The sequence below is a fragment of the Callionymus lyra genome, chromosome 3 (genome assembly GCF_982586985.1).
Source record: "Callionymus lyra chromosome 3, fCalLyr1.hap1.1, whole genome shotgun sequence".
Classification (NCBI taxonomy): domain Eukaryota; kingdom Metazoa; phylum Chordata; class Actinopteri; order Syngnathiformes; family Callionymidae; genus Callionymus; species Callionymus lyra.
Window position 1 is genome coordinate 35,111,644 of NC_141820.1, and position 15,849 is coordinate 35,127,492.

At 40.8% G+C, this 15,849-nt stretch overlaps 3 protein-coding genes across 10 annotated transcripts in view; 1 reads left to right on the plus strand and 2 right to left on the minus strand.

Moving 5' to 3' along the window:
• The window catches only part of akap9 (A-kinase anchoring protein 9), a 47,452-nt gene extending 44,135 nt beyond the window's left edge, over positions 1-3,317 (plus strand). For 5 of the 6 annotated variants that reach the window (XM_087787700.1, XM_087787695.1, XM_087787698.1 and 2 more), the window contains 8 exons: positions 42-150; positions 763-957; positions 1,087-1,290; positions 1,363-1,589; positions 1,650-1,738; positions 1,810-1,957; positions 2,652-2,776; positions 2,843-3,317. In XM_087787700.1, coding sequence (XP_087643826.1) covers positions 42-150; positions 763-957; positions 1,087-1,290; positions 1,363-1,589; positions 1,650-1,738; positions 1,810-1,957; positions 2,652-2,776; positions 2,843-2,886 — 1,141 coding nt within the window. In that variant the 3' untranslated portion in view covers positions 2,887-3,317. The remainder of the gene's footprint in view (positions 1-41; positions 151-762; positions 958-1,086; positions 1,291-1,362; positions 1,590-1,649; positions 1,739-1,809; positions 1,958-2,651; positions 2,777-2,842) is intronic. The other variant, XM_087787697.1, reaches the window with a different exon arrangement.
• A 984-nt stretch (positions 3,318-4,301) lies between these two features.
• Positions 4,302-8,759, minus strand: cyp51a1 (cytochrome P450 family 51 subfamily A member 1). 2 transcript variants are annotated; one of them, XM_087787689.1, is made up of 10 exons: positions 8,544-8,759; positions 8,388-8,483; positions 7,446-7,622; positions 7,261-7,387; positions 6,384-6,558; positions 6,204-6,323; positions 5,944-6,139; positions 5,693-5,788; positions 4,964-5,132; positions 4,302-4,708 (listed from the first exon to the last, which is right to left on the minus strand). In XM_087787689.1, the coding sequence occupies exons 1-10, from the start codon at positions 8,697-8,699 to the stop codon at positions 4,530-4,532; spliced, it is 1,491 nt and encodes a 496-aa protein (XP_087643815.1). In that variant the 5' UTR covers positions 8,700-8,759; the 3' UTR covers positions 4,302-4,529. The 2 variants fall into 2 exon arrangements, with proteins under 2 accessions (XP_087643815.1, XP_087643814.1); XM_087787688.1 differs by having other exon boundaries at positions 8,388-8,486.
• A 1,018-nt stretch (positions 8,760-9,777) lies between these two features.
• krit1 (KRIT1 ankyrin repeat containing) lies at positions 9,778-15,185 on the minus strand. Of its 2 annotated transcripts, XM_087787690.1 has the most exons (18): positions 14,987-15,185; positions 14,790-14,852; positions 14,150-14,323; positions 13,874-14,030; positions 13,668-13,760; positions 13,479-13,608; positions 13,174-13,417; positions 12,591-12,700; positions 12,377-12,520; positions 12,158-12,314; positions 11,970-12,077; positions 11,697-11,853; positions 10,892-11,043; positions 10,665-10,831; positions 10,521-10,608; positions 10,248-10,454; positions 10,070-10,186; positions 9,778-9,990 (listed from the first exon to the last, which is right to left on the minus strand). In XM_087787690.1, exons 3-18 carry the CDS (start codon positions 14,249-14,251, stop codon positions 9,901-9,903), a joined length of 2,223 nt encoding a protein of 740 aa, XP_087643816.1. In that variant the 5' UTR covers positions 14,252-14,323; positions 14,790-14,852; positions 14,987-15,185; the 3' UTR covers positions 9,778-9,900. The 2 variants fall into 2 exon arrangements, with proteins under 2 accessions (XP_087643816.1, XP_087643817.1); XM_087787691.1 differs by lacking the exons at positions 14,790-14,852; positions 14,987-15,185 and adding an exon at positions 14,635-14,760.
• Positions 15,186-15,849: the final 664 nt, after the last annotated feature.

A 15,849-nucleotide genomic window follows, 5' to 3' on the forward strand; every position in this document is an offset into this window, starting at 1 on the left:
GGCTTGTTGTGTTTCTCAAGCTCTTGTTTATTCAAAATCAGCAGACTGAATCCAGAGGTGAACCTCGATGAGTTGTCGTTGGTCCAGTCCACTGTTGATGAGGTCATCACTATGCTGCAGCAGTCGTCAGGTCTACCATCGGCCCCTGAGGTCAGCATTATATTTGTATGATGTAGAAAACTAACTTAAAATAATTTGTGCGTCACTTGGGAAGTTGCTTTCTTGAGCCATGGCATCCCACCTCTGACGCCATGTGTCGAAGAGAGCTTGGCAACTATGACTTTAAATATTTAAAATATACATTAAAAAAAATGCATTTGATGTTTCATCTTTAATGTTGTCAACAGATACTGTCTAAATATTATCTTAATAATTGAGGAGTTATTGTCCTTTATCTCAGAATAACAACCTCAATAGATGTAAGTAAGCAAGTACTTTTTATTTATATAGCGCTTTTCCAGACCAGGGTCACAATGCCCTCAATCAATACAATATTCAATAAAGTAAATACTTTAAAGGTCAAGATAAAACTGATAACACAACAGGAGTTCCAGAAAATCAAGGAAAAACCTGAACAAATAAAAACGTCTTGAGATGTTTCTTAAAGGACTCAGTAGACTCCATTTGTAAATGTTGTAATTAGTCATTTAGTTAATAAGTAAAAAAGCATTTATCGATGTGTAGTGATTAATTAATCATTAATTACCTCATTAATTAATTTTCCTCCTCAAATGACGTACGTTTGTGTTGTGTGTCCTCCAGGGTGTGTTGTCGGGGACGGGAGGCTTCATCAGCTCCTCTAACACCCTGACAGAGCGCCTGCTTCGTCAAAATGCTGAGCTGACTGGTTTTGTCAGCCGCCTGACGGAGGAGAAGAACGACCTGAGGAATCACACCCTGCGCCTGGAGGAAGAACTCCGGCGTTACCGACAAGCCACGCTCATCTCACAGGACAACGTATGTGACCCAGTTTGATTTGGGCTTGTTAATGTATCTTTCTTCACACATGATGGCATTTTAGAGATATGTGAACGGTTCTGATTCTCTCGGTCCCGGTTAACTCGTGGTTGGTTTATCGCCCGACAGTTCAGCACCAGAAAAAGCGGGTTAAAGGGTGATACCTCAAGTCTGCTGCTGACCCAAGAGAGGGAAGCTTGGGCTCGTGAGAGAACGCGTCTGGAGAAGTCGCTGCAGCTCTCGCACACTCAGCTGGCCCGACTCAAGATGGAGCTGAGGAGCGACACCGAGCGAGAGATAAACGGACCCGAGGCTGACAACGCCGCGCTGAAGGTCTGACAAACCCGACAAGCAGGGATGATTGACGGCGGATCACGAGTGCTAACGTCTGTCCTCCTCTCACAGCGGATGTACGGAAGGTACCTGAGGTCGGAGAGTTTCAGAAAAGCTCTCATCTACCAGAAGAAGTATCTGCTGCTGCTGCTGGGCGGCTTCCAGGAGTGTGAGGAGGCCACTCTCTCGCTGCTCTCCAGGATGGGAGGCCGACCGTCCGTGTCGGACCCCCGCAGTCAGAACAGACGTGGGCTTACACGCTTCCGCTCCGCCGTTCGAGTCTCTATCGCCCTCTCCAGGTAGAAAGATGAAGCACTTCTTCATGTAATTACACTCTTGTGACAACGATTGTTCCTCAGAATGCGTTTCCTGGTGAAACGTTGGCATCGGGCCACAGGGATGACGTCGCCCTCCACAGACAACAAGAACGGGTCACCTGCTCTCCTGGGTGGGCACGCCTCCGTTAAGTGATGGATTGACAGGTGGCAGTCGACCTTCAACCTGCTGTTTTGTTTTCAGATACTGAAGGAAGAGACTCGCATTATCTCCAGCCGAGCAGTGTGGAGGTGTTCAGAGGAAGATCTGGAGGAGGAGGAGGAGGAGGAAGCTCCAGCAGACGAAGTGGACGAGAGTCCCCGAGGTCAGGGGTCTCACCAACACACCACAGGTACGACCCCTCTGTTGTTAATAGCTTGACTTAAATATACAATAATATATTGTTGTAGTCCTGCGTTAAAATATGATTTAAAACGTGGAACTCTAAAACAAACAAAGCCTGTAGACCCACCTAGTGGACATTTAGTAAAACTACATCTCGCACAGAATTATATTAAATAATACACTTAATTTCGTAAATGAATAGTCACTTTCTGGCCTAAATTAAAACATATTGATTTGATTTGAAATTATTTGTATCTAGAGTTGTTAATTTTCTATAATTCTTTTACCGTTTATAATATTTTTGTATATACATGTACATTTTTAGAGATATGGCAGGACCATCAGCTACACACACACGCACACACACACACACACACACACACACATTTAAGCAATCTTCAACATTTTTAAAAAGGACATTGTTGCATCATAGTAACGGCAGAAAAAGGGACGAAATAACTATCCTAGAATTGCTGATTAACAATCTGAAAGAAGTAAACAAAGTGCAAACACGTTCATTACAATACATTTGGATAAAATATATTTATTTATGTATAAATGTGTTTCAATCACTTGCTTTAAAATATAAAGAGATCTATGAATGTATTTATTAGTTTATGAATGATGTATTGATTGCTTGCTATTATGTTTGTTGCCATATGTATGCCATTATCAAATGTTTTTGTTTTTCTTCCTGGCAGGTTCCACGGAGATCCTGGCGCTCTGACCTGCTCACACCTGCAGAGCTACGACCCGGACCGAGCGCTGACCGACTACATCTCTCGCCTGGAGGCGCTGCAGAGGCGACTGGGCAGCGTGACGTCAGGTACCGCGACGCTCTCCGCATCATAGGGGCGACCGCGATTGTTAATGATGTATTTTCTGTCCTCAGGTTCTTCTTCATATGCTCATTTGCACTTTGGCCTGAGAAGATGAAACACTGGGCGGCCATTTTGGCGTGAAGACACTGGGTTGCCTTCTCTTGTGCTGTTTTCTGTCGTTCTGCAATGAATCGTATCGTTGCACATGGACCAAACTCTTTTTTTTAACTGCGTTTGTCAATGTTTCAGGCTTTCTGTTGCCAGCACTTGAAAAAAAAAGGTTGAATTATATGTTGCGTCTGTTCTGCAATCAGTTGTGTTTAAATGCTAATTTAAAACCTTGTGATTATTTATACGTGAGTGGGTGGAGAATGTGTGGGTGTTTGATTTGTCAAAGATGGCTGCTACTGGATATTCTACACTACACTGTGTTTTGTTTAGACAAACTGACGACAGATTTGTAGAGAAAGTATTTTTCTAAAGCCAATAGGAGCTTTAATTTCTTTGTATTTTATCTAAAATTGAAATAAAGACAAGTACAATATTTCATTTTTGTTTTATTTCCTAGTTGACTAACGACCTGTCACACTGTGACCTTCATTGTGACCTTTGGTAATATTTGAAAACATAATGGTTTCACACGCTATTGTTCATTTGATAAATGTTCTCTAATTATAGATGAATAATTTTATTTTTAATTAAAAATGACTACATTTAAAATGTAGATTATTAATTATATGATTTATTATGTATTTGTTGTATTCATATTGGATATTGAATTAATAAATGTATTTATATTAAAAATTCATTACACAGTACAAGTACAAGAAAAAACCTATTAAAGAACAAACTGAAGGAGTAACATTACCATTGTTTTTGGACATGAAACAAGATCAATATTTAAACATTAAATCCAAATGTCGGCTAAGAATATTGCAATGTATGTTAAGCTATGATGCTAATGTTGTAGCATATAACGCTACTCAACAGCCTTATTTAATTGTTTTTGTTCATTTAGCTTGTTCTTTTGTTCAGATGTATTTAAATAAAAATAGAAAACTCCATCTAATAATAGAAAAATAACAAAACTGTTTTTTTAAATTTTAACATAAAACTGGATGGTGCAGGAGCAACAACTACTTAGCTAAGATGCTAACATTCAAGCTAACATGATACATGTGATATTTTCTCATTAAGTGTCAATTGATGAGGTAAGTTGAACATTTATTATCTCTATTAAAACACTAAATTGGATGTGAAATCATGAAATATAATTCCAGAATAATTTTATTGTAACTTTAGTACCATACTCTAGTTCACCCTTTCTGGCTCAGTAACTCTGTGAGAGTAAAAAGAAATTGTAAACGACTCAAGTTATTAGTTATAACGTCACATGATGGGTTTTTTTTATGTATCTTGAAAGACCAAAATAATACCCCAGCCAAGTGCTGTACTTGCTACAAGCAAACATACACAAGGTGCAAAATAATGTTTACAAAGAGTTGAACTCTAACTAATAAAGAGGGAAACTTAAGTTTGAGGGTTTAATGTTTCAGTCTATAAACAAATGTTTAGAGTGGTCTTGGTTCTTCTTCCTTTTTGTTTTATTCTTGATTTATTTTTAAATCAACATCCTGTCCATAAATACAAGCATTAATAGTGTTGAAGGTCATTGTTGAAGAATATTTAAGGATCATCGGTGAAGGTTCATCGTCTTATTTAAGTTCAGAGAAATGTTACAGTCCGTTGTGTTCCTTCTCAGGGTGTCCTCCTCTTGTATCTGATGATGGCGTTGTGCGGCGTGTGGATCATGGTTGTGTAGTTGATGGTGGGGAAGCGTCCGTCCACCAGGTCGAAGTCGTACAGGCGCAGTAACGTGGACCAGATGGTTTTGATCTGGACGTACGCAAAGTTCTCCCCGATGCAGCGATGGCGACCTGAAGGACACAACAGGTGTTGGTCACAGATGCGACGTTAACACAAAATGAATCTTCTTATATAGAACATTTCACGTTGTTTAACTCGGCCAACCTAGTAATTCAAATCTAAACTTAATTCAATTTTCAAATATCAATTTATCTGACCCTTCAACCTCCCCCTGGTGAACTTTTGACCTTTCATTTCTCAGAGTGAGGCTCAGACCGAGGTTTTACGTGGAAATGTAAAGTAATCCTTAGATATTTCCTTCTCACCGGCTCCAAACGGCACAAAAGCAAACTTCTGCCCGGAAGCCACGTTCTCGTTGAGGTAGCGCTCCGGGTCGAACTCCAGATTCTTCTCCCAGGTGTCGTGCAGGCGATGATTGACAGTTGGGGACACACAGACCTGGTGACCCACTGGTATGGTGTAGCCCGACGCAGTCTGGAGAAAAATGACGATGCAAATAAGACATGGGTTCAAACCCCAATTCACAAAAACAAATAGGGATGTGGGTAAAAATAATACTACGAAAACGAAAATACTTTGATAAATCTGACATTTTTTCACGATACTGTATTGATTTATTTATCTTCCTTTAAATCATACTTTATTTGTATCATAGCTCGTTTTTATTTTATAATCAATAAAGGTTTTATTTTTCAGTATTTACAGTAACCATGCAATTATTTACAGCGTTTGTTCATTTTTGTTAAACTTCCGGCTGATGCCTGAGGACAAGAGGATACAGTGACTCCAGCAGCTTTTAAAGGTGACGTTTGGACATATTTGGGTTTTAAAACACATTTACGACTTTGACAAGAGTCTGCAATGCTCTGTAAATTCTGAAAAAAGAGAGTCCAGTACTCAGACAATACTATAAATATCGCAATATAATAAGTATTGTCTTATATCGTATCGTTGCACCCGTGTCGTGATACGCATCTTATCGCCAGATTCTTGTCAATTCACAGCCCGTAATCTTTCACTTGAACGAGAGTCACCTGAATGGATCGAGCCATCCTCATCATGGTCATAATCGGGGGGCGCAGCCGAAGGGTCTCCTTGAGACATCGGTCCAATAGACTCAGATCTTTCAGCTGCAGAGCAAAACGTGGAAAAACACGATGAAGCAACATTTTTTTAAAACACAACTGAGAAGGGATTAGAAGTATTGTATTGAAGTAATGTATCAAGATGGTTCTGAAGCCACTGGTTGAGTGCCTCCATCACTTCAACTGATCTTTGCACTGACCTGGTCCAGGTCCAGAGGGGGCAGCTTCTCTCCACACACGCTCTTCTGCTCAGCATAGCAGCGATCCTGCAGAGCTTTGTCTCGAGCCAAGAAGAAGCCAATCCAGGAGCTGGTGGTGGACGAGGTGTGCTGACCCGCCAGCAGGAGTCCGATCAACATTCCCGCAATCTCGTCGTCGTTCAGCGGGCGTCCATCTCTGGAAGATCAAGCGGTGAGCGACCAGCAGATGATTTTCCACAGCACCGGATGCATCTCCTCACTTGTAGGTGACGTCGACGAGCGTCTGCAGCATGTCGTCCGTCTTCTCTCCAGACTTCCTGCGCTTGTCGATCACCTTGTAGAAGATGTTCTTCAGCTTCTTGTGAGCCTGGTCTCTCCTCCTGACAGCACAGAGGAACGCTTGGAATCTCTGCAGACGTGGATTCTTTCAGAGGTTCTACCTGAAGCTAGGCAGAGGGACCCAGGGCGGCAGGAGCCAGGCGGCGTGAGAGAATCCTCCGTCCAGGTCCGAGTACAGCTGAGCCACGCCCTCGTCCAGCATGCTGCGGATCTCTTTGCCGTGGAGGCAGCTGCTGGCCGTCAAGATGATCAGCTCGGACATGGACTCAAACAGGTCTGATGGACGGAGCGGGAACACAATTCAATTCTAATACTGAAGGGGAATTTCAAATGACAGATTTAAGCAACTTTTAGTTATGCTTACATTGTCAATCGTTTCCTTCTATTTCACATTTTTTATTTAATACTAGTCACTAAATATGACAAAAGGGTTTTTGTTTTAGGACTTTTGACCTTGATTGTATACATTTATAAATGTTTACATTAGAAAAGCTCCACAAGGGAAGTAAAAACATTAAGCCATAGTAGCATAGCATTTCATTAGCAGTATTGCGGCTAATATCAAGTTAGCTTAACTGATTGATAAATAAATTGTTTGGTAAAGAAACAATATTCCAGGTGAAATTGTTGATTTTATAAACTCATTTTGTTCATTAGAGCATAAATATCTCCAAAATAAACCATAAAATTTCGCCAACCCGTTAGCTCAAGTTGAATTAGCATCATATCGTCAATTTGCTACATCTAGCCTGTATAGATTTCACAACTTTTTACAGTCAATAATTTAAATAGAAAATGGTTAAGGTGACTGAACATATTTGGAAAAATTGCTTTTATATCAGATTTTTTCAAAATTATATAAAACAAAATAAAATATATTTTGCATCTTTAGCGTGTTTATTTTTGCTTGATGGCCCCTCACAACAGCCGCTCTATAAATGTGGCCCTTGAGGAAACATGATTGACAGGCACACATACCTCTCTCCCCACTCTCTCCCCATCTCTGGAAATACTCCAGAGTCTCAGCCTCGATGATCTTCACATGTTCCCTGAACTGAGCCATGTTCAGTCCGGTCTTGAGCATCTTCTTCTGCTCCAGAAAGATCTGAGGGAACAAAAGACGGTGAGACGCGTCGGTCGCCCTGCAGTCGTGATGCACTCACAGGATGAGCCACGTCGTAAGCCACTCCTTTGCCAAAGACCGGAGTGGTCAGTTTGGAGTAGACGTCCTCGGCGTTCAGGTCCTCGTTCTTGCTGTTGAAGAGCAGAGTGGCTGCGTCGCTGCCCAGCAGGTACGTGAAGGTCTTGCCCACCATGGTGAAGCTGAACACTGCACCGTACTGCAGCAGGGAGACAGTTGGTCACATGACACCTGGGACACCACTTGAATAATAGATACTAAAAGGTTTAAACAAAACTTTATCCTCAGGTAGTCAAGAGGGCCACATTTGTCCCTCAGGAGGTCAGAGGACAGCTGAGCATGTATGTTTGAACTTTGAACTGAAGTTCATGATTCGGGTAGATATGTACTTTTTACTATTTTAACACTTTAAACTATTTAAATGCATTACTTTCTTCTTAATTGTATTTTTATTTCCCGATTTGAGTTATCATGCAATGTCAATAATAGTAATTATAGCCTAGTTCATGTTTACAAATCTACATTTAATAAAATTAAAACTCATTTTCATTGAAACTACTACTACTACTACTATACTTCAAATCTTCTATAACAATTCACTAAACAAAAGGCATACAAAACCATTAGTTTGCAGTAAATTTAAGTTTAACTCAAAGCATACTACTCCCCCTAGCGTTCGTTAAGCATTATATAAGTACAGTATATTTTTTGTGTAACAATTTTTTCCTTTTGTCTTTTATATTGTACTAATAATTGTAACAATGGGTTTTATCCCAATAATGACATTTTTCCGCTTAAATATTGATGGTAAAAACAAACACTATAGACGCTATCACTCTCAGTAGACCTAAATAATCGAGTACCGATATTTTAATTCAATCACAACAGTAGCCATTAAATACATTTATTTTTAATGTTTTTCTTTAAAATATGCCTGACTTGTTGTTAAAGCGACTTTACGTACTTTGTCATAAGCGTTCTCCAGGAACTCGATGGGACTTTTCCCGAACGCAACAGCGTGGCCGAGGAAGGGGAGGCTGGACGGGATGTATGGAGGGTACTTCTGAGGAAACAACATTAAAGCGAGAACTGAACACGTCAAGAGGCTCCGAGGACTCACCAGGTGTTTGTCCGGAGACTGTCTGAGCATCAACTTGGTCAAGTATCCCAGCAGCAGCGTGACCGCAGAAGCTGCCAGAACCACCAGAGTCACGTCCATCTTCCCTACGGTGTCCTGCAGGAGGCTGCTGCCCACCTGGTACAAGTGCATGGACATGGCTTCAGTCTTCACTCACTGGAACCTGACCAGGACTCTTACGCTCGTATTTCCCCCTCCATCTCTACCTGCCAACGCAAGTCCTGCCCCCGCCTGACCAGACGAGCCTTGCTATTGGCTGTTGGTCATGTGTCCGTCAAGCGAGAGCCACTCCTATTGGCTGCTGCTTTCTGAAGCGATGTCTCACTATATGATGTCATACCTGCAGAGTGCAGGCCTTTAGACGAACTATTATACTATCAAATTATAAAGTTTGACGACACGTATCATCATGCTAGGGTCCAGTACAATCGCTGATGGATTAAATATTTCAGCATTATATGTACTTTAAACAACGTCTGTATTAAAATTAAAAAAAATAAATAAAATAGAAATTAAACTTGAATTAATTAAACACAAAATAACATTAACACGACACAATAAAGGAATCGTGAAGCGAAACACAAAATTCCATGTCTTAAGAATGTCTGATGAGCCCACAGAGGTCATCGATGAAACTTTATAGTGAATATAAATCTGGCAATTTTGTCTTCCTTTTTTAATTGTAGGCATTAGCATTGTGATTGTCCTTCACTGGCTTCCAGTTTCTTTCAGGATCAACTTTAAAATTCTGGTTCTTACTTTCAGAGCTATTCATGGTCAGGCTCCTCCTTACATCACTGATCTGATCCAGCCTTACACCCCAGCTCGGGCTCTGAGGTCTGTGGATCCGAATCTACTTATGGTTCCACGCACACGGTTCAGGACCAGAGGAGAGAAATCAATTCAGGCTGTTGCTCCTAAGCTTTGGAACCATCGTCCTCTCTCTGTGTTTGATGGATCTACTGATTCCTTCAAGAAACATCTTAAGACTTTTTATTTGTTCAGGCTTTTCCTTGATTTTCTGGAACTCCTGTTGTGTTATCAGTATTATCTTGCCCTTTAAAGTATATACTTTATTGAGTATTGTTTTGATTGTTTAAGCGCTTTGTGACCCTGGTCTGGAAAAGCGCTATACAAATAAAAATTACTTACTTACTTAGAATTCTTACTGCTACCATTCAGTATGAAAAAACATACAGAGACACAATATTTTAAATCAAACCAGTCGTTTATTGAAACATTAAATATATTTATTTACATGTATTTGTGAACTCTCTCCAGCATTAACGTTGTCCGACGATGATGTGTCAGACCTGAGGTGTTTGGCAGCAGTGTCTTCTCAGCCATATGTGTATTTGTCTAAAGCACTTTTGTCGTTCGGAGTCATCTGTCCGCTGAGCTTCATTAAGAGTTTGACAATTAGCCCCGCCTAGTGGAGAAAAATAAAACATTATTTAGAAACAATATGACTAATACAGTGACATTATGATTGCCGTGTATGTTTTCACCTGTTTTGTGTGCACGATGAAGTTCATTTTGTTGTCGCCGCTGTGGATTTGGAAATACTGGTCAGCGTGTCCCAACTGCCACATGAACGTGCCGTACTCCAGGCTGATGAGAAGAACCTAGAAATACAAATATTGAGTCACATCTGATCACTTTCATGTTTGTGGTCAAACCACCCACCTTCGTCTCCATATTCATGAGGTGCAGACCCTTCATGTTGACCCCGACGTAGACTCGGATCACTTTGTGGTTGCTGGCGCTGGCCTTGGTGTACACCTGACCCGTGAAAAAGGCAGCTCCGTAAGTCGGGACGTCCCAGCAGTTCTGGAGGAAGAGTCGCTGCAGGTGGTGCATCTCTTTGCTCACGCCCTCACTGTTGCTCAGAGCCTGGCAGAGAGAAGAACAAAACGTTCACGCGTCCTCAGTGAGATCCTAACTTATACTTTTAAATACTTTATATTCGTGCAGGATCCGGTTGGTCCAGTGATAAGCTTTGCTTTTCACTTTCAGAATGGGGACAATGGACTTGAGGTTTTCTTCACTAGAACAGAAAAGAGACATTAGAGTCTCTCTAAGTTCAGATGCATCTCTACTTACTTGAGGAATCCCTGCTTGTGCTTCTTGCTCTCGTAGTTCCCGTAGATGATCTGGAGCAGCAGGCTGGCCAGTGTGATCAGTTTGCTGTCCGGGGCAGGAAAGAAGCCCTTCAGGAGGCAGTGGCGAGCCTCGTCGAACAGGATGAGGATGGCCAGGGGATCTTCTACCTGAGAAAAAAACTAAAGTCAACAACTTGTTAAGGATACAACTATCTTCCTGCACTCTACCTTCTTCTCAACATCGAGGGGTAACCGGACATCTCTGCGGAGGAACAGCTGAGCGGTCTCCCTCTGTGGATCCAGCACGGTCAGGTCGGTCACGATCTCCGTCCAGATTCTGAGGTGCTGTAGCGGCTTGTGGTACGGCTTCAACTGCAGGTCTGACACGCAAACACAAAGACGCTAACACATGTCAGTCAGGATCACAAACATCCGAGTACAAAGCTGTCCTGGAGTGGTGCTCAAAGAGGCTGCCTTAAACAATCTGATCCAACAAATTTTAGTCTTTATTTTTGTTGTTTTTATCTTAACTTATTAGGCTGGCATTAGTTTTCATGCGTCTGTGGTTAACATACAACCCACATTTTAACAAAATCTTAAAGGGAAACCATTTTATTTTGTTAGATTTGTTTCTGATATTATTTAGTCTGTGGTCGAAGTTAATGTTGTTGTCTTGTTACTGATTACTACCTCTTTGTTGGTTTTCTTCATATTCATTGTATTATTGTTGTTATTATTTAATGTTTTCAGCTAGTTGAAGATCCTCCTATGGTCCATTATTGATTTCATATTGTCTTCCATGTACAGCTTTGCCAATCCACTGATCTTTGAAGTACTTAATTTCCACTTTTTTCTGCATTATTGCATCAAACTTAGGAACTACCCACTGGTTAGATTTTTATTTAGAGCTGAGGGTTCTATATGTCTATTCAGTATCAGAGGGACCCAATGTAGTTCAGTTTTAATCAAAGATGTTGTAGTGTTCTCAAACATCACACCTTCATTACACAGTCTATTTGAAGTGTGAACTCACGAAGGTTCTCGGAGCAGATCCAGATGGTAAAATACTGCTGCGTGTCCTGAGAAAGACGCATTCCTTCCATGATCTGCTGCACTGTTGTGTTGTTGCCGTGCTTGAGCTCCACAGAGCGGTAGGAGCCGTCCATGCGGTAGATGCGTACTTTCTCATACTATAAAAAAATGAAGTAAACTCCACTAAAACATGTGTGACGTGTGTGAATAGAGCCAGAAGTCATTTGTGTTGAGTTATTGAAGACATGAAAAGAGAAGGTCGAGAGTGACTCACTGGTTTTTTGGTTGCTTGTTGCAAAAGCTTCAGCGTCTCCTCCCAGTCGCCTTGTTTCTTCTCCTCACACACCTGCATTGGGGATTTCTTCTGCTGGTCCTCAATATGCTAGCAGGGACAGAAACACGTTTAGTCGTGTTTACAAGTGAAATTAGAATCTAAGATTGATTTCAGAGAAGCAGTCGCACCCGGTCGATCTCTGGATGTTGCAGCAGCAGTTGTACGATCTCGGCGTGACCGCCGCCCGCAGCAAAGTGCAGAGGTGAGCTGAGCTGACCATTTAGCAAGTTTGGATTACACTTCCCTTTGTCCAGCAACAGCTTGGTAGCTTCCACTTTACCGTGCCTGGACGAAAACACACGTTTGTTGGTTCCTTCAGTCACAAGATAGTTTTTCTTCTGACCTACCAGCATGCATAGTGAACAGGTGCCCAGTGGTCACTGTCCAGCTGCTTTACTGAGAAGCCACTGTCCAGAAGTTTGGCCAGGAGCTCCGTGTCTCCTTCACATGCACTCCTGTGGAGCGGGAAGTCGTCCACCCACTGTCGCTCCCTTCGAGGACAGGATGGATTGAAAATGTCCCAGAAGAAGCCAAAATGGAAGAGTGATGTCATCAACTCACTTGTCTTCAGACCCGGAACCGTGTTGCCACTTTTCTCTGGTCGGGATCTGAATCTTGGAGTAGTCTGGTGCTCCGAGACCAAAGTATGGGTTGATTATAACTTTATCCACCTGAAGAGGAGTCGAGGTGAACTTGATATTAGAAAATACAAAAAATAAAAAGCAGGAGGAAAATTCAGAGGAGATTGAATCCATTTAAACCCTGGTCGGCTAAATTGTCTTAAAAAAAACATTTCTAAATTAAATGTATCCTTTCCTTAATTGAATATTACACAACATATTCTATGGAAGTTTTTTTGCATTTCATGTATTTTATTTGCAATTTAAAAATATAAATGAGTGATCATGAATATTTGAATACATCAAATTTAAACATTGAATTAATATATAAGCAGATTAAGACTAAAGCTTTTTAGGAGGGCACTTCTATTTATTTATTATTTTTGTTTTTAGTTTTGTCACTTTTTACTTTGGCTTGACAGCCCCTCATAACAGTTAAAGTTTATAACGTGGCCCCTGAGGAAATTGAACTGATTTTTTTAGTAACTTCATCAACACTGTAAATGAGTCTTAATGTTACTGACCCTGTTAGTGTACTGCAGGTCAGAACCGTAGAGCGGGTTGAGAATGCACATGTCTGCCTTTTCCAGGGACATCATCTTGGTCTTGATCTCCAGGGAGGTGTAGCCCATGTGCAGACCTTCGTCACTAAACTCGCCCTCACTGCTGTAGGCCGGGTTACTGACGTTGCTCTTGACCCGCTCCATCGGCGCCGGACGGAACAGGGCGGGAATAGCGTGTGCCACAGCGTGCTGCTCCGCTAACCACCTGTGGAGCGACAACGATTGGGTTCAGAAAAGGATCTGCAGCTTGTTTTCATGGTCATTACTTGTCCAGGGCGAGCAGCATTCTGGAGGTGGTGGAGCAGAAGTGAGGGCTGTTTTCACTGCACACACGCATGATATCATGGAGGCAGTAGAAGCTCGGACCGCCAGCATTGTGGGCGAGTTTGTTGTTGTCTGAGTGAGGAAGACTCATTTAAAATCACCTTTTAAGCGCTAGTACGTGATTGACTCACCTTTGACTCCGACGGGAACTACGAAAAGTGAAGCCTCTCTACCTTCTTTGTTTCTGTCCAGCTGGAATTTCCTCATGTGTACCACACGTTTGCCTGAACAGAAACCACATATTCTAAGAATCACTTTCAATAAAGAGAAATTCTGATATTCAGAACGATTAAACACAACTTTCAAAGACACAAGAAGAAAAAGAAACTTTTCTCACCAATGAATCCATGATGGTTTGACAGCGGTTTAATAGTTTCATCCACATAATCAAGAATTGATTTAGATTTATCAACTCCTGCTTGAATCTTTGTCACCAGAAGAACTTTCTTTTTCTTCTTCTCCTTCCCTTCTAGAGGAACCTCTGAAAGCAAAATCTTCACAGGCAGCCAATAAGAAGTCAGAGAAGGTCAGGACAAACACTTCTGAATATGTTGATGGTTTCCTGTGTTGTGTGGTTGTTGTGTACGTGTTCATTCTAACGATAATCTTTTACCTCATAGGCTTTTGCTCTGTACTCTTTTGAGCTCAAGCTGACTTGACTCTTTTGGCGAATGACAGCAACAAACACCTCATCCAAGATGTCCTCATTGCCCATCGTGAAGACTTCTCAGTCCCGACCAATCCTCCCGATGATGGGCCATATACTATGAAGAGGCATACCTGCAGCCTTAAACACAAGGTCGCTTTAGTTGGAGACAAAAACTCACAAAAGAATATCCATCTTAGATATATGACTTTAAAGACTTTATGCCACACAACAAACATGACACCCAGTGCAGTTTATTTCTGGATCCCAGAAAGACGATAATCTAATCTAATCTAATAATGAACAATTTGAAAGTACTCGTATACCAAAATACCACTTTTTCAATATCAGAAAGTTTAATCAGCTGATTATAAAGTAATTAAATACGTGTATTGTATAATGTAGATACAAAAAGATACAGTGAATTGTAAAGTACTGAACATGGTACTTACAGGTGTGAGTTAAAATCGAATGAATCTCTCGAAAATTGCGTTTTCAAAATGTAAACAGGGGAGTTTTTCCGTATTCAAAAAAGCTCTTAGAATAGAGTGAAAGTATAGCCTGGAGTTGAAATAGTTTGAAATACGAAGTCACAACATAAACAGACCTCAACTTGTTGCGTTCAGGGTCCTGTCACGCCCCGGAAACCAGACACTCCGTTCAATTCAAACTGTTATAAAAAAGAAAGTATAAGATCCATGTGTTTTATATGGCGAGTCTGGTGTGCAGCTAAGTTGTGGGTCTCGAATGTGGAATAGTACAGTGTTGTGTACAGAAGTACAGGTTAGAATACATCACACTCACCGAAAGCGACGACAACTTCCGCCAAGACAAGTCCTCCCTCCGTCAGGACCCCCGCTCACTCCAGCAGACCCTCTCTTCGATCATGAATTATGATGAAATTTAACATTTATTGCTGATTTCAGGTAGTTTTCGTGAGAAGTTTGCAGCAGGACAAAGAGGAGTCGCGTTACGTTCCAGTCCAGAAGTTTAGTGTCAACAGCGACCTCTAGATTTGCGGTGGACGCAATGCAGGATTTCTGAAGGTACTATAGTAACGAGATATTTTTCAAATTTATAAATGATCAATGTGTATTTTTAAGACTTATAATTATAGAAGAATTATATGAGATTTGAAATGTTAATTATTTGCAATTTCACCATTAATGAGAATGAAAACTACGAACTATACTATTTATATTTATGAATGTGTGTTACGGTGATATTACAGGATGTCCCTTAGCTTTTGTTTAGATGTGTTATTTAATAAAAACATTTTGATTTGTGTAAAATACACATTTATTTAAAAAAAAGTTTTAATGTCACTCAAGCTTTACATGACAAGTTCATGAGTTTCAGTTTCAGTTCATGAAAACAGCACTAAGCGAAGTTGCGAAGTATAATGATAATTACTGAAAAGGTTTTTCCTGAAGATCTTAATATTGTGTTGAAATGGATGAAGATATAGACGAGTTGTATTTTGAAATAGCTCAATTAACAATGACTGTTTATGATATATTGGTATTCTGACGACAAATAGGTTAAACTTCTAAAAGCATACATACATTTCCCCCTTTTTTTAGTTTTAGTTTTCGAGTTTTTTATTCCCTTTTTTCCAGAAATTCTGCATTTAAAGAAATACATACCCGTTTCTTGACTCTGATGTT

What these genes read in the sequence shown, in the direction of transcription:
- cyp51a1 (XM_087787688.1), bottom strand. Translation starts at nt 8,699, where the DNA reads ATGTCCATGCACTTGTACCAGGTGGGCAGCAGCCTCCTGCAGGACACC. An exon ending in GTCCCTCTGCCTAGCTTCAG is followed by an intron (nt 6,324 to 6,383) that starts GTAGAACCTCTG and finishes CTGTGCTGTCAG; the next exon opens with GAGGAGAGACCAGGCTCACA. An exon ending in TTTTGTGCCGTTTGGAGCCG is followed by an intron (nt 4,709 to 4,963) that starts GTGAGAAGGAAA and finishes TGTGTCCTTCAG; the next exon opens with GTCGCCATCGCTGCATCGGG.
- krit1 (XM_087787690.1), bottom strand. Translation starts at nt 14,251, where the DNA reads ATGGGCAATGAGGACATCTTGGATGAGGTGTTTGTTGCTGTCATTCGC. An exon ending in AGTTCCCGTCGGAGTCAAAG is followed by an intron (nt 13,609 to 13,667) that starts GTGAGTCAATCA and finishes TTCCTCACTCAG; the next exon opens with ACAACAACAAACTCGCCCAC. An exon ending in CACAAGCAGGGATTCCTCAA is followed by an intron (nt 10,609 to 10,664) that starts GTAAGTAGAGAT and finishes TTTCTGTTCTAG; the next exon opens with TGAAGAAAACCTCAAGTCCA.